Source organism: Coffea arabica, chromosome 3e (assembly GCF_036785885.1).
Source record: "Coffea arabica cultivar ET-39 chromosome 3e, Coffea Arabica ET-39 HiFi, whole genome shotgun sequence".
Classification (NCBI taxonomy): domain Eukaryota; kingdom Viridiplantae; phylum Streptophyta; class Magnoliopsida; order Gentianales; family Rubiaceae; genus Coffea; species Coffea arabica.
Window position 1 is genome coordinate 38266075 of NC_092315.1, and position 26308 is coordinate 38292382.

The 26308-nt window shown below is 34.9% G+C and overlaps 3 protein-coding genes across 4 annotated transcripts; 1 reads left to right on the forward strand and 2 right to left on the reverse strand.

Annotated features, from left to right (window-relative positions):
* Window positions 1-1574: 1574 nt before the first annotated feature.
* On the forward strand, window positions 1575-5369 carry LOC113736782 (protein FLX-like 2). The gene is made up of 5 exons (XM_027263888.2): window positions 1575-1749; window positions 2430-3007; window positions 3383-3528; window positions 3623-3723; window positions 4319-5369. Exons 2-5 carry the CDS (start codon window positions 2448-2450, stop codon window positions 4883-4885), a joined length of 1374 nt encoding a protein of 457 aa, XP_027119689.1. The 5' UTR covers window positions 1575-1749; window positions 2430-2447; the 3' UTR covers window positions 4886-5369.
* A 3188-nt stretch (window positions 5370-8557) lies between these two features.
* Window positions 8558-10168, reverse strand: LOC113737163 (uncharacterized). Its single transcript, XM_027264423.2, has 2 exons — window positions 9718-10168; window positions 8558-9616 (listed from the first exon to the last, which is right to left on the reverse strand). The coding sequence occupies exons 1-2, from the start codon at window positions 10035-10037 to the stop codon at window positions 8758-8760; spliced, it is 1179 nt and encodes a 392-aa protein (XP_027120224.1). The 5' UTR covers window positions 10038-10168; the 3' UTR covers window positions 8558-8757.
* A 1745-nt stretch (window positions 10169-11913) lies between these two features.
* On the reverse strand, window positions 11914-16988 carry LOC113736783 (uncharacterized). Of its 2 annotated transcripts, none has more exons than XM_027263889.2 (6): window positions 16625-16988; window positions 14515-14960; window positions 14190-14335; window positions 13604-13880; window positions 13133-13405; window positions 11914-12682 (listed from the first exon to the last, which is right to left on the reverse strand). In XM_027263889.2, exons 2-6 carry the CDS (start codon window positions 14821-14823, stop codon window positions 12203-12205), a joined length of 1485 nt encoding a protein of 494 aa, XP_027119690.2. In that variant the 5' UTR covers window positions 14824-14960; window positions 16625-16988; the 3' UTR covers window positions 11914-12202. The 2 variants fall into 2 exon arrangements, with proteins under 2 accessions (XP_027119690.2, XP_027119691.2); XM_027263890.2 differs by having other exon boundaries at window positions 14515-14976.
* Between the last annotated feature and the right edge of the window lie 9320 nt (window positions 16989-26308).

Genomic DNA, 26308 nt, shown 5'->3' on the forward strand with positions numbered 1-26308 from the left:
CATTTAAAATTGTTTTTCCCCGTGCCTTCTCTCTTCCCCGCCCCCTTTTTTTTAAAATTTTTTTTCATTTTATCATGATATTAACTACTTTTGTTTCATTATTATTATTATTAGTATTATTTGTTAGTTTTATCTTATCATTTTATTATCTCATAGTTTGTTAACTTGCTCATTTTTTAGCATTATTAATTTATGACAAGTTTTAGCCTCTTTTCCTACCTTTCTAAAATGAAATTTTAAATTTACACATGAAAAAATGTTAGGGGTTCAAAATTTTTGAATTAAGTTTTTATATTAGATTTTATAGTACTTAGTTCAAAATTTTATATTCTTATTATTCAATTATTAAATATTGCGTCATAGAATACAGATGGAAAAAATTGGTAATTAGGTTTATTGAGTATTATAAGTAAATATTTAAAACAAATGATGGGTGCAAAGGATGGTACAAATTGATAACTTAGTTTGCAAAAATGAATTTAAATGAGTTTACAAAAAGTTAAAATAAATGGGTTATAAATGGGTAATTGGATAATCCAATTTATTTTTTGATTTACCCATTTATACCCATTTAATTAAATAGATATAAATGGATTGACTCACTTATACCCATTACCCATTTTAACCAATCCAAACCCACCCAAATCACCCATTTTGACACATCTAGGTTTTTAGGAATGCTTAAAGTGATTACCTTCAAATTTAGATATTCACTTACCGACTAGAGTCATTCGACGAGTCTTGCAGCTCTTTCAAATTGTACGACAAGAAAATGAGTGTTTCAAAGTTTAATGCCCAACAGGGAAAATAATTGAAAGTACAAGTTCATTGTAAACTTAGACTAAAAGGTTTGACGCCCAGCAAATTTACTATTTAAAATATTTCAAAGCTAAATTTCTCACAATTGTTACAATAAACATCGGTCTAATTTTCTATTAGAGATGCCTTTGTCAGACAAGTACCTAGAGCTGTTAATCGAACTGGGTAACTCGCGAGTTGAGCTCGATTAGGCTCGTTAAGGGTTCGACTCGACTTATTTTTCTAAGTAAATGAGTCGAGTCCGAGTTCTATATGTATTCGTTTATGAATCGGCTTGGCTTGCAAACTACTCAAAAATCTCAAAATATAAGGATATTAGTGTCATTTCATTGCAATTTTGATAATTACATCCTAAACTTCAATTCTCAAATGAGGATTCTTATTGCTGTCCTAATTTTTCTTGCCTCTTCCCTTTTCCACAATCTGCACCCGCACTTTCTTTCACACCAATCCATCCACCACTTTACAACCATCACTTGAGCTCGTTAAGCTCGACTCGAATTTTAAATTCGAGTTCAAGTTTAAAGTCGAATTTGACGAGTCAATCTCGAACAACTTTTAACGATTAAACTACTAATCGAGCTAGCTCGATAAATATTCAAGTTGAGGTTGAGTATCTTGTACTCGATCTATCGTGGCGCCTCGCGTGAGATTGTGTCCTAGCACTTTATACATATAGGCTTGTAGTGGTAATTAAATCTTGAGACTGGGACTAAGTGAAACACTTTAAAGCCCTTGGCATTTGATCAAAAGACGAACAAACAAAAAATGCCCTTGGCGTTATTAGCCCGCCCCGGCCCATCTCTCCTCACCCGTTCCATTTGCCCCCGCGCTTGGGCCCCTTTCTACCTTCCTCCACCATCGACCCCCTACAAAGTTCTTTCCTCTCGATCTCATCCTGCTCCCCTTCCCCGCCACTAGCAAATCCAGGTAATGTCCCTTTTTATATGTTTTCTACCAAAAGCACTGCCCCCTCTGCATCGGATTTTTTTCGGAATTTAGAACGTTATTTCGGGTGAAATTTAGCTTGAGATTGTTTGTGACTTGCGATCGAATTTGAGTAGTTCAAATTGTTTATTGTCAAATATATCGAGTAATTTTTTGGGGGCTAGTTAAGTGTTTCTTCTATTTTATGTAAATAATTTTCTGCCTAATAATCAAATTGACGAATGTGGACTGGCTGGCTATTGGTAGACTCCTGCTCATTTCTGGGCAGTGTCGAATCAGGTGCTGGCAGAGAATCTTGTCTTTTTTTTTGGTCATTTTCTCATGTCATTAAAATGTTAAAAAATTACTTTGGTTGGCGTGGTTAATATCGGATTTCTGCTTTGGGAGCTAGCTGAAAAAATGGGCAGGTTTTGTTTCTCCGTTAAAAATTTCTAGGCTTGGGCATGCGAATTTTGCAGGTGTGGAAGTGGTTGCAGTCGGAGGGGGAAAAAATCTTAAGATGATAAAGAAACATTAGAAAAATATTTAGACAAATTTCAGTGATAGGCCGAGCTTCTAATTTCTTGGATTAGTTGATGCTTCTAATGAATTTTGCGCATGTACTTTGATACAACTATTTCATAATTGGGGTGTGAGATTGTGTTTATGGTGTTAAACTGCAGGTTAAATTGAAATATCAAATGGGAAGCAAAGGTCGAATCCCACCTCCCCATCTGCGGCGGCAACTTCCCGGCCCTGGTATGGGGCATCCGGACCCCTTTGGTCCTGCTATTCATCCCCCACCTGGTGGTTTCCCTCCTTTTGATATGTTGCCTCCACCGGAAATTATGGAACAGAAGCTTGCTACCCAACATGTAGAAATGCAAAAACTTGCAACAGAGAACCAAAGGCTTGCTGCGACGCATGTATCTCTGAGGCAAGAACTTGCTGCTGCGCAGCATGAGCTGCAAATGTTGCACGCAAACATAGGGGATATTAAATCTGAGAGGGAACAGCAGATGAGGGGTCTTATGGATAAAATCGCAAGGATGGAGGCTGAACTCCGAGCTGCAGAACCGATTAAAAAGGAGTTGCATCAAGCTCAAACTGAAGCTCAGAGCTTGGTTGCCGGAAGGCAGGAACTTATTTCCAATGTGCAGCAGCTAAATCAAGATCTTCAGAGGACTCATTCTGATATACAGCAGATTCCTTTCCTGCTGTCTGAGCTTGATGGTCTGAGACAAGAGTATCAACATTGCAGGTTCTTCCCCCACCCCCCCCCCCTCCCCCCCAATCACCCAACCCAAAAAAACCCACTTTTGTGCATTTATAGATGCCAAGAAACTAGATGGATATTGATATTCATACCTTGGAATAAGGGTCAATCTGCTTGAACATCCAATTACTGCGCTTGATTGGATCTTTTCATTTGCGCTTGCCCCCCCCCCCCCCCCTCTCTCTCTCAAATAAAAAAATGCTTGAAGGGTTTATACTAAGTGATATATGATCTAGCCTATTAGTTGCAGTTAAAATATGCTTGTCACTTTTTTGGCTTTTCTAGCTTAATGTTGTCATTTAGTATTAGTTGGAATTTAAGAATTAACTGCTGCTGATGTTTTGTGAACGTTTGATGCAGGGCGACCTATGACTATGAGAAGAAACTGTATAATGACCATCTCGAATCTCTTCAGGTGATGGAAAAGAACTACCTAACCATGGCCAGAGAGGTGGAAAAGCTTAGGGCCGACTTAGCTAATTCCTCTAATTTTGACAGGAGAACTGGTATTATAACTAAATATCCTATTTTTCTCGTGTAGAAATCTGGTTTTTGTAACACTGGAGGGTTCATATAGATATGATGCATTGGCAAATGCAGGTCTGACTTATGGTGGTAATATGGGATATAGTGAGAATGATGCTTCTGGGAATTACCCAGTTGGACCAAATGCCTATGGCAATGGTTATGGTGTTTTGCAGGTTTGTAGCTTTTTCAATTATAGTTTGAATTGTAACTATTTATCATCCTTTGCTTTTGGAAAATACTTTAAACATCATATTTTCTAAACTTAAGCAAATATATGCTCACTTTGCCTGTAATAAATTGAATTTGGCCAGTATTGCGCGATTTTGAAAATTTATATCATATAACTGGCTTTTTAGTCCTATCAGTTTTCCTAGATACATGGAAACATCTCATTATGGAGGATTTTTTGTGTCTTGATGATTTCAAAGTGGTAATGTGTGATTGCTATGCTTAGAAGCAAGTGTTGCAGGCATGTCAAATCTTGGCTGTTCTTTAGTTGTGATTGCGACTCTTACAAGCAGACAAGTATTGTTAAGGATGTCATACTTCTAATTTTGTGATTATAGCTAGCAGGTTTAGGGTTTAGGCTCTGGAGTATTAGATGTTTGCTGTCCTAGAATTTTGGACATCTGTTGCCTGGGAAAGATGCCAAATAGCTGAATATAAGTTGATTTTCTCTTCTTTAAAGAGTTGAAGAGAATTTGATCTCACGATGCTACTTTTAGCTTTCACAGTTTCCTGATTACATGGTTGTATTCTGTAATGCAGGGCAGAGGCCCTCATTCTGGAGATGGAAGCAGTGGTGCAGCTGCAGATGCTGCTGGTGCTGCTACTGGTGGGGCTACTCCTCCTGTTGGAGCTCCCTCTGGCTCTGGAAATGCTCCACTTGCAACAAGGGCTGCTTATGATGCAGCAAGAGGTCCCACTTTTGACACCCAGAGGGGTCCTACTGGGACTGCTTATGATGCACACAGGGGAGTTGGTGGCCCTGGATATGATGCACAGAGAGGAAATGCAGTACCTAGTTATGAAGCACAAAGGGGACTTGGGTATGAAGCTCATAGGAGGACTGCTTCTGATGGGCATGGCCCCACTTTCAGTGGAAATGCTGCAGCCCCATACAATTTCCAGAGAGGTTCAGGCTATGATGGACAAAGAGGAGGCTATAATCCCCAAAAAAGTGTTGGATACGATTCATCATCAAGAGCTGCAGGGTCTCAAGGACAGGCAGCACCGGTGAGGAATGCACCTTATGAGTCAGCAGCTCCATCTGCTCGTGGAGTGGGGATGGGATATGAGGCACCACCACGAGGTGGAAATGCTGTTCGAAGATGAACTGGAGAAGGTATCTACATTTTCCTGGTCTTGTTCTGGCAGGGAAAACCATGACCTTTACTTACTTTCATGGAACCATGTGCTTAGAGGAGGTCCAAGAATTGTTCTGGAGCTATCCTCAAGGTTTAGCAAACTGCAAGCAAACAGCTAATTGTTGATAAATTGGTGTATGCTTCTCTAGAGGAGCGTGATCAATTATCGCCTGAAAACGGAGATTTCAACTCTCTCTCTCGCACCTGGCCCCTTTGTGCTACCTTCGTGACTGGATAAAAGCTCCCCAGGCTGAGCCATTATTGAGTAGTAATTGACATTTTATTCTCTTTTAAAAGTTAAGGATTTCTGAATACTGCAGTCAGCAGCAAAACTAAGCATACGTACTAGAACTGAAAACCATTGAAAATCACTAGTAGTTCTTACGGCTTCAGAGTATCACCATTTGTATAAGTTATTCTGGCGCAATCTACCATTCCGTTGCATTTTGATCTTTCTCTGTATGTGGCATTCTGGTCTGGTGAACTGGGTTTACTGCTTCAATTTGTCAGTACTTACTACTTATAGGTACTTGGCAACGTTCATGTCGCTTTCTGGTGAATAAGAGCATGAGTAATAACTCGAAAGTGCTTTATCAAGCGTGTAGCTATACAAGATAAAACCATTTGTTGCCTTCATGGTGTATTTTATGAGCTAGCACCGGCCGCACAATGCAGAGGGCATAAGAGAAATGGAAGAAGACAGGAGAAATAACAACATACGGAAAAAAAGAGAAGGGGGGGGGGGGGTGGGGTGTGATATCGGTTAGTTATCTTCTTGGCTAGGAGATTGACATCTCAAGCCTTGAGAAGGGAGTAATAAGAGTCTTCACTTTCAACTCTTAATGCCTAAATTTAAATTTGACAATATCACCTTTTATTAACTTGCGTGGCTTCTTAAATTGAACAATATCAGCCAGATCAAGTATGTAAAATGTCTTCAAGAGAGAGGTAATTTGTTAATTTAGGGAATGAGCTTGAAAGAAATTGTGTCAATTTGCAATGTTTTCTAAAAGTTTGTTAATGGTAATTGAAACTTTTGCAGTTAGTATAGGCCAGAGATATTTAGTACGCTATTTTCTTTTTTAAAAATCTAAAAAGACTTGATATCCATGCAATTGTTAATACTAACGTTTTGTATTATAAAATATTTGTAGAAAACTAATTTCAAGCTATTGCTTCTTGAATTGATCTAGTTTGGAACTGTGTGCTCTTTACTAGTCTAACAATCTGTTTGGATGAAAGAAAATGGATTGAAAAAGAAGAAGGAAAAGAAGAGAATGGGTGGGAAAATGACGATTTTCTTTTGGTTGAGAGTTTTGACAAGTGGAAACAGAAAAGAAACGGAAAGAAATGTAATGATGCATCGCTTAAGAGTTAGATATGCAAGGATTGATACTGGAATTTGAAGAATTAATTGATATAAAATCCTTTTTCTCATAATGGAGTCTATGCCAAAACTGAAACCTTGAATTATGGGGTTTTTGGCAGTTTGTTTCATTGTTTTGATGGCAAATAAAATGTTCTCTCTTAGCTGAAATGAGAGCGGATTACGTGTTTGTTTAAAGTCACCGGGAAATGGTTGCACATGGTGGTGGAATTATGTGGGAGATCTGATCATTTTGGTAGAAGAAAGAAAAAGACGTTTTAAGTTTGCCCATTTTTTGTATTATTTTATTTGAACCCCTAAAAAAATATTCTGGTCAAATTTAAGTCTTGTGTAAATTCTTTTGAAGGGCATATTTTTAATTCCAAATTAATGTGTTACTGAGTTTGTCTTTTGGCTGATTACCTTTACCAGAAAAGTAAAAATTTTCAGTTTTAGCAAAAGCACCAGAGGATCCTTTGTAAGTATCAAAAGGATTGGGAGGTAAATTTTAAATTTGCTTTTTTTTTTTTAATGAGAAAGAGGGAGTTTCATGTAATTGAGCCTAAAGAACATGTTAATTGTTGGAAGGAACATATATACTTGTTTTCCCTATGCTTATTACGACATAAAATCTCTTATTACGATATAAAATCTCTTAGTTTGCCTGGAGTTGTGGCTTCTGGCCTTCTAAATTACTGAATACTTTGACGAGTATTCTTTGTTCACAATTAATTCATATTTTTATTAAGAGTTCACCTACAGAAAATGGTTCTAAATTTTAACATTCGTAAGCAATAAACACAAATATAGAAATTCTTAAAATCAAGAAAGTGGGTTATCCATTAGTTTGCTTCTATCGCTTAAATCGTACATCGCTTAGCATAGGATTTTCCTTCTGTAAATAATTGGTCTACACATAACTATGACACGTCGGGTCCTTTTAGGGGTTTTTGGAGTTCAAAACTTAGTAAAGAATCAGGAAGGAAGTTATCGAGGATGTGCAATCCTTTGATTCACATTATCCCTCAGACAATCTATCATCCTTGCTTTGATAAAATGACAAACAGCGGATTGTGTTGCCTTCCTGACCTGCCGACAGAAGAGGCTTGATTTGAGTTTGAGAAAACTAGTTGGAAAAATGAAAAAGATAATCGAAAGAATAAATATTATCTTCCTGCATTTCTTAACAAGGAAAACCATAACGTTGAAATGAGGCTGAATCAGATTTTCATGCTTCTCAATAATTCTCGGCACATCCTTGCAATGGATACACTACAGTACCAACTGGTCATCGAACTGCTGCTGCTAGAGTGTTAGATGGACTTGAAGAGTTGCCTCTTGAAACTCTGAATGCAATGCACAATTCTATTGCTTAAATTCTGGAAACAATGTGGTCGTTGCTGAAATTGAAGCATTGCATGAAAACTTGAATCAGCGGGCAGACTCTAAAAAGTTTGAGAATTCAAAGCAATGGCCGTGCTTGGCTATGAGGAATCTTTTCATGGATTTTCTTTTTGAGTGTGGTGATATGGAAATTATCCCAGAATGTTTTTCCAGCTTTGCAGGAGCAGCTCAAAGGATGAAGTGGAACAGGAGGTAGAATTCTTATTACGGTTGAGTGCCCAGGCTTGATGTCACTAAATTCTTGATGAAGGACGGATTACGCCAGACAAATGATAGAGACCCCTTCATGATACTGAATGACACCTCCAGCAAACAAAAGAAAAAAAGGGTAAAAAAATAAAAAGTCCCTTGTGATAAATTTAATACATAAAAAAGCCCCTCATAGTTTCAAAACGTACAAAATGACACCTCATGCTTTGAACTAAATTGTAAAGGTGATGAAATCTGTTAAAATTAACGGAAATGACTTATTGGAACCTAAAAAAAAATTTTATGCCTAATTTTTAATAAATATACCTGTTCTACCCCTTAACTCCTAGTTCTCTCTCTCTAGAGAATGAAACAAATAATTTTGTTGAACTATCTTTTGTTTATTTATATTAGAGCATTTTTGTCATTTCATCCGTTCTCGTTCATTTTAACGGATTCCGTTAGTTCAAAGTATGAGATACTATTTTGTATATTTTGAAACTATGGAAGGCTTTCTTGTATGTTAAGGGCTTTTTTATTTTTTACCCAAGAAAAAATAAATCACTACATATTGACGGAAGACAAAAATTCTTCTACAGTTCATGGGAGGAAACCGTCCCAGACAACTCATCTATATACTCAACTCAATTATGGACAGGAAAAAGTTTAAAGAGAGCTTAATTATCCAAGCAGCCATTAATTTGCCTTCTCTTCATGTTTCTTTGGCTACAGCTGAGATGGTTATGGAAAATAATAGAAAGAATCTAAGAAGGGATATGCATGGATGGCTACGGTAGTGAGTGGTGGGTATACAATAAAACCACAATTGCGAAACGAAGCAACAAACAGCCTTATAGGCTTAGACAGGAGGAAACAAAGTATCACTCGCATTTGCATTGAATCCTATGACTGTTCTTGAAATTGAAGTTGATCAGCAAGCTTCCATCCATTCTCCTGAAAACAAAGCTCTCAACCAACAAATAGCACCCAAACCTTCTCCACCCGTTCTCACTTCTAATCTCGTTTTCCCCCTCTACTCTAACATCTTCCACTCCTCCATCAAACCATCCTCTGCTCTCTTGCATCCATCTTAATTTCTCATATATAACTCTACTCAGACCTGCAGTTGCTTTCTTCCCAGATCTGGCTTTGGCCCTAAACCAAATGAACCCGTCACCATCATTTCTAGAGGTGTCTTGTTTCTCTGCCTCCATACCATAAACTAACGTAACAAACTTTCTTACGCATGCATCTACTACTACAATATTGCCTCTGTCGCCTTGGTTTTCACACGAATAAATTTGTTCCCACCATTGCTTAAGAGTCAACTCATAGAACAGAGAAGCTTTCATCTGTTCCTTCACTTTGGCTCTTTCTCTGACAAATACGAAAGGGCAGTACCACTTGCCTATAATAATGGGAGAGGATCGCCTGGGAAGTAGCGGAACATGAAATTCAGGGACATCTGATAGAGAAGTGGTGCGGATGCCTTGAGCTTCTCTTAGGTGAAGTCTGAATGAATGCGAAATGTGAACTTCCCATCCTCTCTTTCTCAGGAACTTTGGAGGAAAACCATCCCAAGCAACCGGAATCGCGTAAAATCCACCATTTCCATATGGGCGAATCTCAAATTGCTGATACACGTCCCTGTGATCAAAAGGCTGTGGCTTTGCATCCACTCTCACATTGTTGTAGCAGCATGTTTCGATACCATCCTCTCTGGAACATGTATATGCTTGCCTACACACAAGCAGCCAAAGCTTGAGTTTCCACTAACATTGATAAGCAGTAACTAACTATCCTATGAATACTAAAAATATGAAACAGATAATTATGCATACCCTTTGTGGTAGCCTCCTGCTTTGATTACATAATACCGATTGGATGACAAAGGTTGATCAGGGACTGGTATGAACCAGACCTTCGAAACTCTTGACTGCTCATGTTCTGATGTGTGAACAATGTTCAAAATCCTGTCTTGAGGAAAGGGTAATCTCTTGATTCTGTTGCTCTTGCATATGCCCCAACAAAAGTTATCCATTTCTTCTGATTCCTCATCACTGACTACTATGAACCCTGTACATGGAGAGTCCGAAGGGGGACGGGCTAAGAGGGCACTTGGATGGTTACGGTAGAGGGAGAGTGGTCTAGTGACAAACATAGCTGATTTTCTAGCAACTGCAACAGTGTCCTTATAATTCAGGAATCAAACTTACAACTCCTAAAAAATTGAGGTTGCGCAATTACAACAAGCGACAGTGACAAATTAAAGCTGAATGACTAATGTAGCTTTACACACAGTGTATGCGGAGCAATGCATGGAATGCAAGCTAGTTGCTACTGCTAATAATTGTCAATATCAAGTTCAATTGAATAAAGTGATCAATCCACTGAGAATTAAGACAAGAAAGTAGAGGATAGATTGAAAAGTTAAAAAAAGCAACTTTGTTATCTCATTTCCCACTTTCCTTACGTCTAAAGTTAAAGGCGGTGCTCAAAGGGTACTATGTTGTTTTATTGATACTCCGACTCCCTCACCATAATCAGTTGACGTCTGGCACCCATTATACTGAATCAGTACATCGTAGCCAAAAACAGGATGTGATTATTAAGAAATATGACCCATGGCCATGAGGCGATAGCAATTAGTAAGGACTAGGCCATGTCAATCGCCTAACGAGTCGGCTTTTATAAGTTTGAATTCAATTCATTTAATTTATAATATTTTGAGTTTCGAGTTAATAAATGTGAAGTTCATACGTAATTCGCATAATATTCGTATTGCGAGCTTTATTCGAATTAATCCAAACTCATTTATTACTCCTTAATTTTCTTAATATAATTACTATAACTATTAAATTGTAAAACTAATTTAATATTTATAAGACTACAATATTAAAATTAAATATAAACAAATAATAGTTCTTAAAAAGTATATAAATAAAAAAAATTTCAACAATATTTATATTTAATTCGTACAAAATACATGAAAAATAATAATAAAACATGTGGTCATAAACCAATACGTCTTTGAAAGTTGAAACTTTTTTATAGCCTTGTGATTTAAATCCAAACACACTTGATGATTTGTGTTTCTAGATCAAAAAGAAATCAACCAATATTATGCCAATACAAAAATTTACTTAACTAATAAGAAAAGTTAGAGATTCAGTTATGCATTATTAATATTGGCTCTCAAAAAAACTCATAGAAAAGTTTTCAGATGGTATTTTTGTGTTTTGTAATTTACATATATTTAGTATTTAGTAATAATATATTTGAATATATAATTATACATAATATCAAAATATAAATATTATATATATATATATATATATAAGTCTTAAAGGGCCAGATCTATATTGAATTTGAGCCTAATAAGACTCAAATTCGACTCATATTTAATTCGAACCTAATTTTTAGACTCAAACTCAAATCAACTCACTAAAAGATCGGGTTCATCAAGCTTTTTGTCGGACCGAACGAGCCGAGCTCAGACTGATCCAATCCTATCGACTGTCCTAGCAAGTATTAAGAGCTAAGGAGCCCAAAGCCATTTACCAGATTAAGCTTCTGCAGACTCATCGTTTCCACCTCTAGCGGAACTACCGACTACGTACTTTCTCCTTTTTCAGGTGCCAAATCCACTCTATCTAAAATGGTGCTCGATACGATCCCATTCTCTTTATGTTAGCTTCCATAAATTTACTGCCTCATCAATGAATCATTAAGCTTGGCAAGAGCTGTTTCTATCCAGCTCATGTAATCAATCTACAGAATGCCCCTTTCAAAGTTCAGGAAGAGCATCCCTAGAGTGAAACTAGCATCACGCATCAATAAGTTATACCAGTCAGACATCGTGCCCCTGCACAAACATACATCCAAGAAAATGGATACAAAGACACACGTCACTGGCTGTGCCAAAAAGTACGAATAAATTCTTCATGAAGGATGAATTTAAACCAAACAAATAATAGAGACCCCTTCATGACACTGAATGACACTTCCAGCAAACAAAAGCAAAAATAAATCACCAATAGTTCAAAGATTACTTCTATACATATTGACAGAAGACAAAAACTCTTCTACCGTTCATAGAACATCACATTACATGAGCCAGGGGAAAAAAATTAAAATTAAAATTAAAATATAAATGAGTCTATATTTATTTTATGACCTACTCTTACTTGGTTAACAAACAAAAACCACTTATTCAGATTAAGGGGCCCAACTTAGCCAATCAACTCTTATTCTGAATACCTAATTCAAGCTTATCTCTTCAAGAGAAGAGACACAAGTACAGATACAAGTCCCAAGCAAAGCTGCCTATGACTTGAGTTTCAGATATGCTTTTATAATTCCCATCATTTCACTTCCGGGAAAGCGTCCAAGACAGCCTCTTGCAGCTGCTATCTCATCAAACACACAAACAGAATCGCCAGAAAAAGCTTTTGCCTGTTTGCTTTTGGTACTTTCTTGATTACCCAGATCATCCATTATGTCCTCACTAGCACTGATCACCTGTAGTGGAAACGGTTCGAGAGAAGTTTCTGAAAGAAGAACCTCACCAAGTGCACCCACAAAATCTTCTAGTTGACACAATGTAAACGGCACTGGTTCAAAACTGTGGTCTCCATATTCAACTGGAGTAGAGTGGTCCCCAGTGACGCAAAGAAAGTATTTGAATTTTCCAGTTGATTGTGTCTGCCAGAGAAGCTTAGCCAGCTGCCCAATAGCTCTATCAACAGCTTCCAAACCCTTGACTTTAAAAATGCTTGCTTTATCATGACCAGCATCATCTATTGCCTATAGATCCATTAAGGTTAAAAATCAATGTTTTTGGCAAGCTATTCAAGTGATTCAGAGCACCACAAGCATCCAAACTATGTCAAAAAATGCCAAGGCTCTAATCTTCTATATGTGTAATCCTTCTATAAATTCCGTATTTGACCATATGCCAACTAATAGGTCCTACAAAATCTAACTGTTAGCATGAAAGATATCACTCTAACTATAAATATATGTGCAGATATTCTTGTAAATCTCTTGAAATTAAAATTCATGTTTTTGTGTTTAATGCTAATGTTTTCCTTTGACATGATATGTTATAATACTGCATGAAGATAGATTTAATTCAAGTTGGGGTTCTAAACTAGCTGATGTCCAAACTGCAGGGCACTACAACTTCTAAAACTTTGCAGGAGATAAAGAGGCAGAAAGAAAATAAAGGAAAATGCATACACATTAAAAAACCACCTTGATGTGAAGGAAACCAAAATCGTAGCCTCCTGATCGACCAGGTTTGTGTTCATCCTCCCCAGGTACAAAAACATTAGGACAAGACTGCCATGGAGCTGAGAGGGCCTTAGCTACGGCAGTTGCTTTGGAAGTCAAAAGGGTTCGATAGTCTCCTGTAGCTCCTGGAGCTTCTAGAATGTCGATACCGAGGGATAAACCCAAGCCAGCTATAATTTTGGTTGGAGCTACCATGCATGGCCATAGCCCTTGTAGACTTTCAAACTGAGGAACCTGCACCATGCAATGATAATAAGATCAGAAACTTTCACAGACAATTGCTCTGAATCGTAAAAAGTGAAAGGTGGTGTGCAATAAAATATAATTACTTCTCCAATTTTTCTTCCCAGCTGATGGAGCAAGTTTAGTTTCTACGAACATACACCCAAAAGGAAACACGACCAGAGAATTCTTTATATTCACAAGACATACCTCAATTCTAATACCACAACCTCGTAGGAGAACAACGTTAGCGATGCTTTTTCCTTCGACAGCCCTTTTTGCATTTAGTGGATGTGCAACCAAGATTCGTGACATTTCCTTGGACAACTCATTAACCACTTCAGCTGTATGCTTTGCCTCATCAGTTTTGTCAAGAGCTTGAGCTTGTAAAAGTAAGCGATTGTCCTTTAAGGGATCTGTCCCTGATATATTGCCGCTTAACTTTGGTCCTTTTACAACCACCCCACATCTATGCTCCGTTGCATATCTGCAGCAGAGGATTTGCATTGCTTCTTATCTTCACAGAGAAAATAAAAAGCAACATAAAGTTCTTATGACTGACAGGAATATCAACTTGATGGCTGGCAACATAAGAAAATAATTTTGGAAAAACATCTTATAGGACCTATTCCAATCAGTAAAAACTTTGGAACATCATGACTAACTAATACTATGCCTATATTTACCTCTTTTTGGAAACGTGGATAAAAATCTGAGAATTACAAGCAAATAATTGAAACCTCATAAAAGGTATGTCATGTTGCATGGAAAAGAAATGCAAGTAAAAGCACTCGACCTGACTCTAACTTCATACTGGGGAAAAGATGGCAGTTTCATTCCATCCAGCGCTGCACATAGAATAGGTCCTTCCTCTTCAAAGTGCCTATCAGCCCTCCGGCTAATGACAATTCCAGTTTTCTCATCCAAGGTTGCGAAGTTTGACTGAGAATACAAGTTGGAAAAGGACGTAGCTCAGAAGCAACCACGTGATAAGTTGATAACCAGCTTAGATGAAACCACATATGTCATGTCGAATATGAATACCCCTTGCATAGCTGATAGATTGATCACATGCAAACTAATGAGACATTTTTAAAATAGGAAACGAGGTAAGCACATACTTTAAAAGCAATATCTCCAGGTGACATTGCTAGTCCAGCACCCATTGATTCAAATGCACCCCGACCCCGATAATACACCCTTGGATCATAGCCCAATAAAGAAAGATGAGCAGTATCACTTCCACAAGCCAAACCCACTTCCACAGGATCCATCAGGCCATTGACTCCAGCAGATGCAATGGCGTCCAAGTTTGTTGTTTTGGCTGCTTGTAAAGGGGTTTTGTAGCCAAGCTTTGGCAATGATACATCACCCAATCCATCAATTAACACAAATGCCACCCTACTCTTTGGCTGATCCAAATTCACCATGCTTCTATAGGATGTGATAAGCTTTTCCCTCTATGCACTTTGCTAAGATTATCAGTGGAGAAGTTATAGCACAACAAGTGATGGCACCAATGTTTTGGATAGCTTTGACTGATATGAGGATGATAGCATATAGTTTCCTAACCAAGACAACAGCTGTCAAAGATCAAAGAGATAAAGACTTGAACTTGAAATTATGTAAGTGATAGCAAGAGTTGACGCTTTATGAATTCTACTTGTAAGGCTTCCAATCTTGACAAAGAATTTAGCAATCAGGCGATACTCAATGAAAGGGAGCAATATTAGCTGATGCATAAAAGAACCAAATAAGTTTAAGTCTCAGAATCACAAATTAACATGTATTAAATTATCAACAATCAAGATAACTCATGAAATCCAATAATAACTCAAGCAGGAAGAATACATCAACCATAAAGCAAATGTTCAGGTGCTCAAACAATTACTATAATTATATGCAACTTCAACCGCCAAAGAAATGCAGTTCATCCACCAGAATTGGATGGTAATAACGCCATCGTTGAAGCTGTAACTATAACAAACAGCAGAAAGCTGACAGCACTTTCTACCACAAACGCTATTTACCTTTTCCACGATAAATACTTCTACGTGGTGATGCAATACTTCAAATAGGGAATTCATGCCCCCGTTAAACTTTCAGTAACCACTAGAACCCAAAATATAATAATAATAAATAAAGCTACAAGAATCATAATGGACAACCATGGAACTTTACAATCAGGAAACCACAAGAATTATAATGGACAACCAAAGTTTAAACTTGAAAATTTAACATCTGCACTGATATTTAGAAGCTCGAGCATCACCAAATTTAAAAAAAAAAAAAAAAAAAAAAAAAAAAAAAAGAGTACCAAAGCGTAGCTTTCTTAATGCCTAAATGGATGATCAAAGTATCAAAACTTGTAATTTCAAGTTTACAATGGACCATTCCTAGCACACATGACCATTCCACAACAACGAAAATAAAAAAATAAATATAGAGAAAGAAAGAATAACACAACAGTAGAATTATGAATTATATTAGGCTCTAGCAAGGAATCACATGACAATGAGTACAAAAAGAAACAACTAATTAAGACTTAACTAAAGCTGAATTATACTTAATTTGACAAATTGAAAGGCTAACAAAACTAATAATTGACTTGTCTAGAAGTATGGACCTAACTAGAAACATCTAACACAAAGCTAAGGAGTCAATCTGAAAGAAACCAAGAGAAGTTAAAACAGAAAACTAGGAAAGACAATGGGCTAAAGTTGCATTTTGTTTTATTTCGTTTTTCTTCACTGTACCAAAATGCCACAGCTGCTATTTGTCATTCTCCTTTTTCTCCGATTGGTTCTCAACTCTGGTCAGTTCGGACTTCCACCCTCTCCCACACAGATTCCACATAATATACCCAAATTAAAATTCAGAAAGAAAAAGTGGAAAAATTAGTGAAAAAGTGACAAAATAGCAAAAACCAACACAATTTCCCTCAACTCCAATCACCCTCATCTCTCTGTTAGTTTTCTCACAATCTCACGGGCACTCGCACTTACAAACAGGGAGTGAGCATGAAAAGTTTGATACTTTCCTTTTTATAAATCCCTTGTACAGCTTGAGCCCGAATTTTCAATCTAAAAATCTACTCAAACCTATGATCAATTCCAGCCACTTAAAATCGATTAACAAGATGAAAGTATAGCATAACTGACATGATTGCAGACAAAGAAGAAAACAATACAATAAAGGGAGAAAAAAGTACAAGAGTGCGGGAAACTTTACAGAGTGATGATTTCTGCTGTAGTGGCGGAACTCCAGTGAGGCGATGGCAGCGACCTTTGCCTCCTCTACTCCTTGGCACGCCCAACCTGAGTATCTAGTCAGTACGGAGAAGCATGGGGATGGGTTTCAGAGGAAAGAAGAAAAAGGAAAGAGCACGATTATCTGATTTCTTATTTTTTGTCCTAGCAAAGAGAACGAAGGCTTATTTGTGCAGGTGTGGTGGTTGACGAGAATAGCAAAGAAGCGGCCAAGTTAGCAACCGCAAATGGGGGGAGGGGGCGGCGAAGGCGGAGGCGGAGGTGGAGACGGAGATGGCAAGGAGAAAAGGAAAATATGGGGTTGGAAAGAAAAATATAAACTTTTTGTTGGTTTGGTTCGATATAAAAGGTTTTCCTTATGAAAATCTTTTTGAACAGGAAAATAATTAAACCTTTCTTACATTTTCCTGGATCAAAAATAATTTTCATCATATGTAAGAAGTAAATCTTTTTGTCAGGAAAATAATTAAACTTTCTTATATTTTTCTGTATTCTTTGGATCAAAAAGAATTTTCATCATATGTAAGAAGTGATAAGTAACAACATCAGGGAAGTCTGAACTGAATTTTTTTTAAGTAGATATAAGTAGGGGTGGGCGTAGGTCAGATACCCATCCTATTCACCATTTGGCTGATCCAACCCACTCTTTGCGGGTCAGTCATTTTCTAACCTTTATCCTCCTCGCATATCAACGGGTACCCGATTATAAGGTACCCGCTAAGAGTCAATGCGTAGCCGCCCTACCCCATTTATTATTTAATTTGTTAAAAAAATGATTTATACTAATTTATTTTTATATTTTACACCTTTATCTAAGATTGAATAAAGATTTTTTCTCAAAAAAAATCTCCCACCAAGAAACAAGCATGCGAAGAGAATATAAGATAAAGGAAAAAAATTAAAAGAATTCAAAATCAATAAAAAATTGAAATAAGTAGCATATTTTTTAAAATATATGTTCTACATTAATTAAATTCTTTTCTACAAAACATAAGATTATGACCTCTACAAATAAGTCTTATAAATAAACTATAGTCTCTCATATTTGTAATGCAATTTGTCCGATGAAATTACTTATTTAGCTCTAAATTATTATTTTATAGTATGTGTATAAAAATAAAAAATATAAAAATATATATGTTGATGGGTCGGGTACTCGCAGGTTTTAAATTATATGATCCTAACCCGCCCCGCATCTTAGCAGATACTTGACCCTTTTTTGACTCGATCAAATAATACAAACCGGGTATCCTAATTTTTGGATCGGATATGGCGAATTTTCGGATTAACGGATAATTTTGCCCATCCCTAGATGTAAGTGTAAGATCCGAGTTATCTCTCTTTGACACCCAACTCATCCTTCTGAACGGAAGTTGTTTTATAACAATTAGGGGAAATTTTTTACAAGAATTTTTTTTCAATACCTTATATCTAAATTGTTATTATTTTTTTTGTTTTTTGAATTTCTTTATTTCCCCATATGGTTGTTGTTTTTCTTTTCGTTTTTTCTCCCAGTGGTTGTTTTATGTCTTTCAACATTTATATTCATATTGTTGTTCTTAAACATTTTTATTCCAAATTATTTACGTTTGGTTATGGTACTTTCCTCTTTCCTTAACTAGCATTTTTTTAATCTTTTAAGCCAAAAATTTGTCTTTTTTAAAAGGTTTTTTTATCCACATTAAATTTTTGAAACCATTTGCATTTTTGTCAATTTATCATATCCATTACTTAAGTTGAGGACTTGTCATTGACAAAGGGTGCCATAATTTGGTCAAATTTTAGAGTTTATTTTGGAGTTAAATATAGTAAGCCTTCTTACCAGTCCTTTGGTTGGGGGAATAGGGGGGATTTTAATGGGAATACTCATTAATGATAGTTTTTTTTTTTTTTTTTTTTTTTTTGTCAACACAGGGGTGTCCGGGTCAAGACCCGAAGGCGGCCCGATTAATGATAGTCACTGTTAGCGTTTGATACACTACTATAATAATCAATCTAATGATAATGCAAGATCTAAAAGTGCGTATTCCCGATTCCCGACCAAATTGGACACTTTTGCTTAACTATCACCAAAAAAAATTCCAAAATAATATCTTTTCTCTCTCTTTTCTCTGGTCTCTCCATTCTCCCATCTCCCTTCTCTCTCACATCTCATCAGTTGCCTCTCTCTTTTTGGAGAATTGGCGAGCTTTATATAACAAAATAAGAATTTACACCCTAAATGTCAATTTTCCCCTCTTATCTTCCTCTACAATTCTAAGAAGATCAAGGGGAAAATTTGACTCAAAATAACTTTATCAACCCTATTGAGATAATTAGCCATAAAGTCAGCAGTTTGATTATATTGACGATATACAAAAAATATAGTCGACTCCTTGAAATATGAGATTAAATCCTTTATATCAGAATATACAACTAGAGCCTTCCAAGGACAGTCAATTTTGCTATTTAAGATATCTGCAGCAAGCTTTGAATCAGTGCGAACCTCAACACGATCCCATCCTTTGAGTTTAGCAAACACCAATGCTTCTTTAATGGCTTCCAACTTGTGGGTTAATATTGAGTCAACGCCTACTCCAATAGCCCCAGTTGCTAAGATGTCACCATTCTCATTTCTAAGGATGAAGCCTGCACCCCCTATGTCTCCTCGAACTGATCCATCACAATTCAAGCATTTAATTCCAGGTCTGGGAGCTTCCCATTTGCACCAGAATATAGATGCCTCTCTTATTCCTCCATCTTTCTTGCAAAAGTTTCAAACCCAATCTCAAAGCCCAAAGCTCTTCTTATCAAATTCTCCAGGAAACTAGTTTACTCCTTATATTCAAAATTCAATGGCCAGGAACATGTTGAGCAAAAAATTGCTTTGAAAACTGAAGCTTTCAACTTCTCTCCATTTTTCTTTAATTACTTATGGACTTCCAAGTACACGACAGCAGCGGTAAGTCTATAGTCTTCAGAATTATCTAAGCTTGTCGATAACTTGTTTCTTTTGGGTTTAGGGTTTTGTATTTTTCTTTAGCTTTTTGTTGTTTAGATATGATTCTATTGAACTTTATTTTGCCTTGGATTTTTTATTGGAGGTTCGGTATTCTAATATCTATATCTATATAAATTTGAGAAGGGATTTTTAGCAACAAGTCTTCACAATCCTTTCCACTCTCAACTCTATCTTTCTAGTATTTTACATTTAATTTAGTTCATAAAAAACATCATGGGCACATTACACCTCCACGTTTCCCTCAAACAAGAAATTAACTCCAACTAAACACTCCCAAGTTTCCCTCAAACAAGAAGTTAATTCCAACTAACTCTCCTCACACATCTTCCCACTACAATTAAACCTCTTCCAATCCAATTCCATGATAAGATTGAGCAAGATCTCTTTCCACTTACTGTTGGTATCCTTATTAGCCCGTGCGTGTCAGATGGTGGTCATGCCACTACTGATTCCCATAAAGGTAATTCAATTTATTTTATTTAAATTTTATAGTTTATCAATAAATATAGCACATTATGCAGGACCGTTACTTTATACTATTCGAGCAAGCAAATTGTATGTCAATTACTATTTGGATTTTGCTCAATACCTACACAGTTGGTAAGTTTTACAAATACCAAAATATTAAATTATTAATAATATTTCATACCCTTACGAATATGTAATTGAAAAATTTGCAGGTTTGAGAATGATAAATGTGCTCAGAAATTAATGACGTGGTTGCGGTCATGCAGTTTTACAATGTCCCAAGCATTATTGATATCAAATACTAAGAGAATATGGATATCCGAATATGCAGTTATACCTACGGTACAATTCCTCTCAATTAATTAAGTAATGAACAAGTATCTACATGTAGTTTCGAATTAATAATTGTAATCTATACATTCTTTGGATTGTTTTAGATTAAATATTTTCGGATACTTGCTTACATTTAAAGTATCAATATAGACAATATGTTCTATGAGTTATGCAAAAATGGTGGACAACCATGTCAATCTCATTTTGCAAAAATGGTGTGTATCCATTGTAATGACGTAGTCGACACTATTGTCAGGTAATTATTTTCATATATTTTGAATCTTAGTATAATTTTTTACATCATACATCACAATTTCTTCTTAACAGATACAATGTTAACATAAAAGTTAGAGATTTCAGTGGTAACCTATACCTCGGTCTTCAAGACAGGCATGCACGATTCATGTTTCGTTGTGATGCTTCTTATCTTAGAGATTTAAAAACAAAGGTATACATTATTTATATGTATATATTTTTATACAATATTATTTACAAATTGTCTAAAACAAAAGATAATTTTGAATTATGTATGCTTTTAATTGTCAGGAAAATGGAGGTGCATTGTTTGACCAACACATTAATTCATGCAAAAATCGTGCATTCTCATTTATAGTACGAACTCCACAAAAATCAATAGAATTAATTAAACCCCCAATATTGGCGTTCGTACTCATAGTTGATTGGTGTGAAGAATGTTCACACCTCCGTAGAAGATTATCAAATCGAAGGCAAAATGTTTGTAAGTATTTCATTTATTTATCAAATTAAATATTCAATTATATTTAATTGGACCCTTATGTCGCTCAATTTATGATATAGATTTCTATTTTTTTGCAGGATTCAACCTTCATCAAAGTGATAGTTTATAAATAATGGAGATGTTTTTATCATATATTGAATTATTGTTACAAAGTTTCATTTTTTTTTAAATATACTTTCATGTGCCCGTGATTATAAAATTTTACTATTTTTAAATTCCTCTATAGATTGTAATTTTTTTTTCAAAAATTTAATCTACTGTGCATAGCACGAGTATTTATACTAGTGTGTTGAATTCTAAAATTGGGATTGTTGGGTGTGTTGGATTCTTCATAGATTATTTACAGATGGGATGCTAAGACATTGTGGAAGAAGGAAATGCGGTGAAAGAAATAAGAAAGCAAAGAAATATTAGTGGGAAAAACGAAGAAAAACCAATATAAATTCTCATTGAGGTGACAAACCAAACAAGTAAAAAGGAATGCCAAAAACCCATTATCATTGAGGGGGGCTTTTGATAGTGATTATCATTATCAGTATCATTCCCAAGTAAGAACCAAACAGGCGGTTAATCTTATAGTTTCGAGTGTTTTACCCACTAAATGAACGGTTAAACATAACTGTTGAATTGAAGGATATAAGTATCCCTAAGTTAGTAATTGTAGTCTACCCCCATTAACTATGATTGTAGTTGCTCTTTGTCTCATGAAGAATTTTATTCAATTTATCTCGTAATTTATGTTTTAAGGATAAAATTACCCTTGATATTCTACTTATTCTCTTTTTTTTTCCCTTTTTATTTCTTCAGTCACTCTCACTTAGTTTTTTTTTTTTTTGTAATTCTCCAATTTTTTATTCTCTTTCTTGCCTCTACAAAACAATATATTATTGCTAATAGTTGACTAACCACAAAGCTTAAATTTTTACATATATCTCAATAAATATTTTTTGAATTAAATTTCTTAGTTTTCTTTATTTTCTTTGCCTTAATCTTTTCCTTTATCAAATTTTTTTAAGTTTTCACCATTAATAATTAATCACAAACTCAATGTAAATTTTGTTATTAGTTGTGGTTATTTCATTGCTTGTATGACAAATCGTATAAAATCTAGAAATTGAAATACATACATACATATATATATATATAGATTTTTTTATTAATCAATTTTTAATAGTGATATGACAGCTTAGAAATGACAATACTGGATGGTAGAAAAATGAAAGAGAAAGGAAAAATTAAACAAAGAAAAGAAGATAAAGGAGCAAATGAGGAGTAAAGGAAAATAAATTTAATTATAATAATAGGAATAAAATGCCAAAATCATATATTGGCGGACAAAGTACACTTGCAATCATAGTTCATGGGAATAAACTGCAAATTAGCGTTTTTGTTAAGGTTGAAAATGAGGGAAATTTTGGAAGTTCAGACATTATTGAATAGTCAAAATTGATTTTCATTAATGAAGTGGGCAAATTACTTTATACAGGGCAAAGTGTAAGTCATCCCAAACATTAAGGGGATTTAATGCTATTAACCCTTCATTTTGATGCGGACAAATTTTAGGGAAGACAATTGTAATTAATTCTTAAGTTTTAAGCTTTTACTTATTCTACTATGAATTGTTAGAGTATCTTGAGTTTTGATTAATTTTGAGACTATAGTGAGTTTTGCTTAATATTGGAAGCTATTGAGGGAATGAACATTGGAATATTTTTATTCTAGTAGTGGGTTTTTAGGATAGTTCACTAATGATTTGTTTGGTCAATATAATATTAATGTAAAGCATAATTAGGAAAATGATAAATGAATATTAGATACTAACTCGTACTTGGCTCCCGATATAGTATCCCTTGTAAATCTTGACCATTCTAATTTATCAAATAATTAACAACAATTGATTTTAAGAAAAGAGGAGATTATAATTAATGCTATAGAAAATAATTAATCTTATATTTGGAGAGTCACGAAGTCAAACTGTCTATTAATGCATACACTGTTGTTTGAAACAATAAAAAGGTTGAATGCTACTGACAACTTGTATAATTCTAATCCAATTAAAAAATTTTATATAAAATTTGAGGTAGGAGAAGTAACGAGAAAGGGGGAGAGCTTGCAGATGGCAATGGGGCGGGAGGAGCGGGGGACAGTAGACAGGGCGGGGGCGAGGGGAATTTGTAGGCCCGCCCCAATCTCGCCTTGTTGCCATCCTTAATTGTGCCCATGCATCTGCAATCATGTCATATAAACGGCCCAAGTGCCTCATCACATTTTAAGGAATTGTAATCTCCATAATTCCAATATTAATGGTTTTTGATCACTACAATGATTATAGTTTCTATTAGCCATGAACGGGTTTAGAAGGTTGTTATGTTCCTGTGATTTGATTGATTCTGAATTCTTATCTTTTATTAATATTTCATTCGGCTTCTTTTCTTTTCACATTAACCTTTAAGCCATTTATATTAAGTACCAAAATTGATGTTTTGGTAACGGGTTGGCCATTCTTTTGTTTACATAAGATCAACCAAGATTTGATCTTCTCTATTTTCAAGTTTTTGAATGTCATCATATTGTCGATTTTTTTTTTTTGCATTTCGAATTATTAATCACCGAATTAGATGTTTAAATTTACATTATAAGACTATTTTTGAATAACAATGTATTTAAGAAAGGTTATAATAGATTATACAATAAGTTTGTATTTTATGAAAATATTTTTATGAACTACACTAAATAATTTATTATTTTTAGACAATTCCCATTCAACGAATGGGTACAAAACTAGTTAATTAATAAAGATAAAAAGGAAGATGCCCCACTTTATAACCACCCCCTATTTTTCCTCTCTTCCGCGAATAAAGTTAATCCTAGGACCTATACTATTCGTTTTGAAATCTGGTGTTGATATTTTTTTTTATTATAGCAATAGTGATAAATAAATATCATACATCATAAAACTCATTCTGTATTTTTAACTTGTATACAACTTTTGACCCTCTTTTCTCCTTTGTCTTTGCATTTCCTTCATTTGTTTACCATAACAAATTTTATACCACTAATTCTATCGTACAAACACAACCAACATACAAGTCAATTTTCTTTCATGAAACTGATTTATTCTAAAAAAAATCATTTCATATATTTAAATCAACACTTATATAATTAAGTATCAGCATATATTTCTCACAAAATATTCGGATTAAGCGGTATAGTTGTTGTTGCTCGAATACTACGAGAAACACCTACAATGAATAGTATTATTTTAAATACATATTTTAAAATCAATAAAATTGAAAATACCATACCTACAATAAGAAACCTTAATAAACCCACCATTTAATTTATAGATTGTTTGCATACAAATTATAATAACTAATATTTGTATTGTTTCAATTTTATAGATGTCCTCGAAAGGACAACAATTACCCCCATGCACAATTTTCGAAAAATGTACTCGTTCCACCTTCATAAAACCTTCCCATATAGAGAATATAATATGCCTCATTCTATAACAATATAATCAATTAATTCATGCGCAAGACACAATAATCTTATTATACCCGAAAGGTAAATCATGAAATTTACTGCTTATTGATTACTACAAATTCTTGATGATCGTGCCTTTCTTGTACAATTACATTTTGAAATAAAAGTGCATGAGTTATCAAAAAGTGCATCATATATTCTATACAACTCAAAAAATTAATCCAATGTTTGATCATCAATCACATAAACAACGCCTTGCATTCTATCATCTTGCTATTGAATACATAAATATACATATTAATCGAACAAATTATAATTAACTTATATAATTCCAAATACAGAATTAATTCTTATTGATCCATCAAAAAATACAAATTGCTGATATATTCTATCTACAATTCTCATATGCTGAATAGGGTTATTCTCAATTATAATCAACCTTGATGCCTGGCCACAGAGCTTATCATTCAACTGACTCATCATCGTATAATTTGTTATAATCTACATTCCTAAAAGAAAAAAATTTAAGTAAATCAAATAATTGCAACAAAAATCAAAACTAACAAAGAAATTAATTTTATAAGAAACCACCATCTCAAATTATTACTCCAGATATATATAAAAATAGGCTAGACTACTCTCCCGAACACAAAAGATTTCCCAACCATGTCCTTATATAATAAAGTATAAAATACACAAAACCCCCTTGTGGTTTGGTCTAAGCTTGTGAGATCTCTCTATTATTTAAAAATAACTAGAAGACCCCATTTTAGTTTGGACTTATTTGGGAAATGAACAAAAACCATGCAAACAATAGAGAGTGAACTGTACACTCTTGATACGCAAGTATGGATGACAATGTAAGATGGTAATTTGATGTTGATTTTACTTTTCTTTTTCTTTTCTTTTTTTTTTCTTTTTGTTTTCTTTTCTTCTTTTTTATTTCTAATTTTGCCCTTGTTTCAGCAAACTAGAATCCCATAAGCAAAAATATAGTTGTGCGACCATCGGCCCATTCGGCCACCACTGTGCCGGCTGCCACGGCTTACTCTCGAAACTTTATCAAATATGCATCCCGAGCTCTATTTGTGGTGCAGATTTATTTCCGGTGTCCAAGTTGGTCAAAAATGGAACAAGAAGTAGTAAAATAGGTTTAGAATCAAAATGGATCTAACCCTCTTTGTACCCTCAAATCACAACCAAATCTTGTACAATTTAGTACTAAGATGATCTTCAAGAGGCATCATATAGATATGTATCATCAAGTGGTGGTGTTAATGCCCTTTCTACAGATGATGGCTTTAAGGATTTTGCTGTTAGTAATCCTACTATTGGAGTCTCAGTGGTTCTGATTCGTTGTGTATTGAGATATGTAAGCGATTTATTGCAAAATATGTATGGTCAAAAAAACACATAATTGACTTCATTTATTTGACATGCTTTTTTTAATTTTAATTACTTTACATAAGAACTATTTACATGAAATTATAAAGTATTAGATACAAAATAATTATTTCTTCTTTTTTTTTTTTGTGATAGGCAAATCAATCCACCTTACTATGCTGGAAGTCATTCTGGGAGTCATTTTGAAAACAAAA

Bases quoted from the DNA above. Each gene is read 5' to 3' on its own strand.
- LOC113736783 (XM_027263889.2), bottom strand. From the start codon at position 14,823: ATGGTGAATTTGGATCAGCCAAAGAGTAGGGTGGCATTTGTGTTAATT. The intron at 14,336-14,514 runs GTATGTGCTTAC...TTGTATTCTCAG, and splicing joins CTGGAGATATTGCTTTTAAA to TCAAACTTCGCAACCTTGGA. The intron at 12,683-13,132 runs GTGGTTTTTTAA...ATGGATCTATAG, and splicing joins TTGGTTTCCTTCACATCAAG to GCAATAGATGATGCTGGTCA.
- LOC113736782 (XM_027263888.2), top strand. From the start codon at position 2,448: ATGGGAAGCAAAGGTCGAATCCCACCTCCCCATCTGCGGCGGCAACTT. The intron at 3,529-3,622 runs GTATTATAACTA...TGGCAAATGCAG, and splicing joins TAATTTTGACAGGAGAACTG to GTCTGACTTATGGTGGTAAT. The intron at 3,724-4,318 runs GTTTGTAGCTTT...TCTGTAATGCAG, and splicing joins ATGGTTATGGTGTTTTGCAG to GGCAGAGGCCCTCATTCTGG.
- LOC113737163 (XM_027264423.2), bottom strand. From the start codon at position 10,037: ATGTTTGTCACTAGACCACTCTCCCTCTACCGTAACCATCCAAGTGCC. The intron at 9,617-9,717 runs GTATGCATAATT...GCTTGTGTGTAG, and splicing joins GCAGGAGGCTACCACAAAGG to GCAAGCATATACATGTTCCA.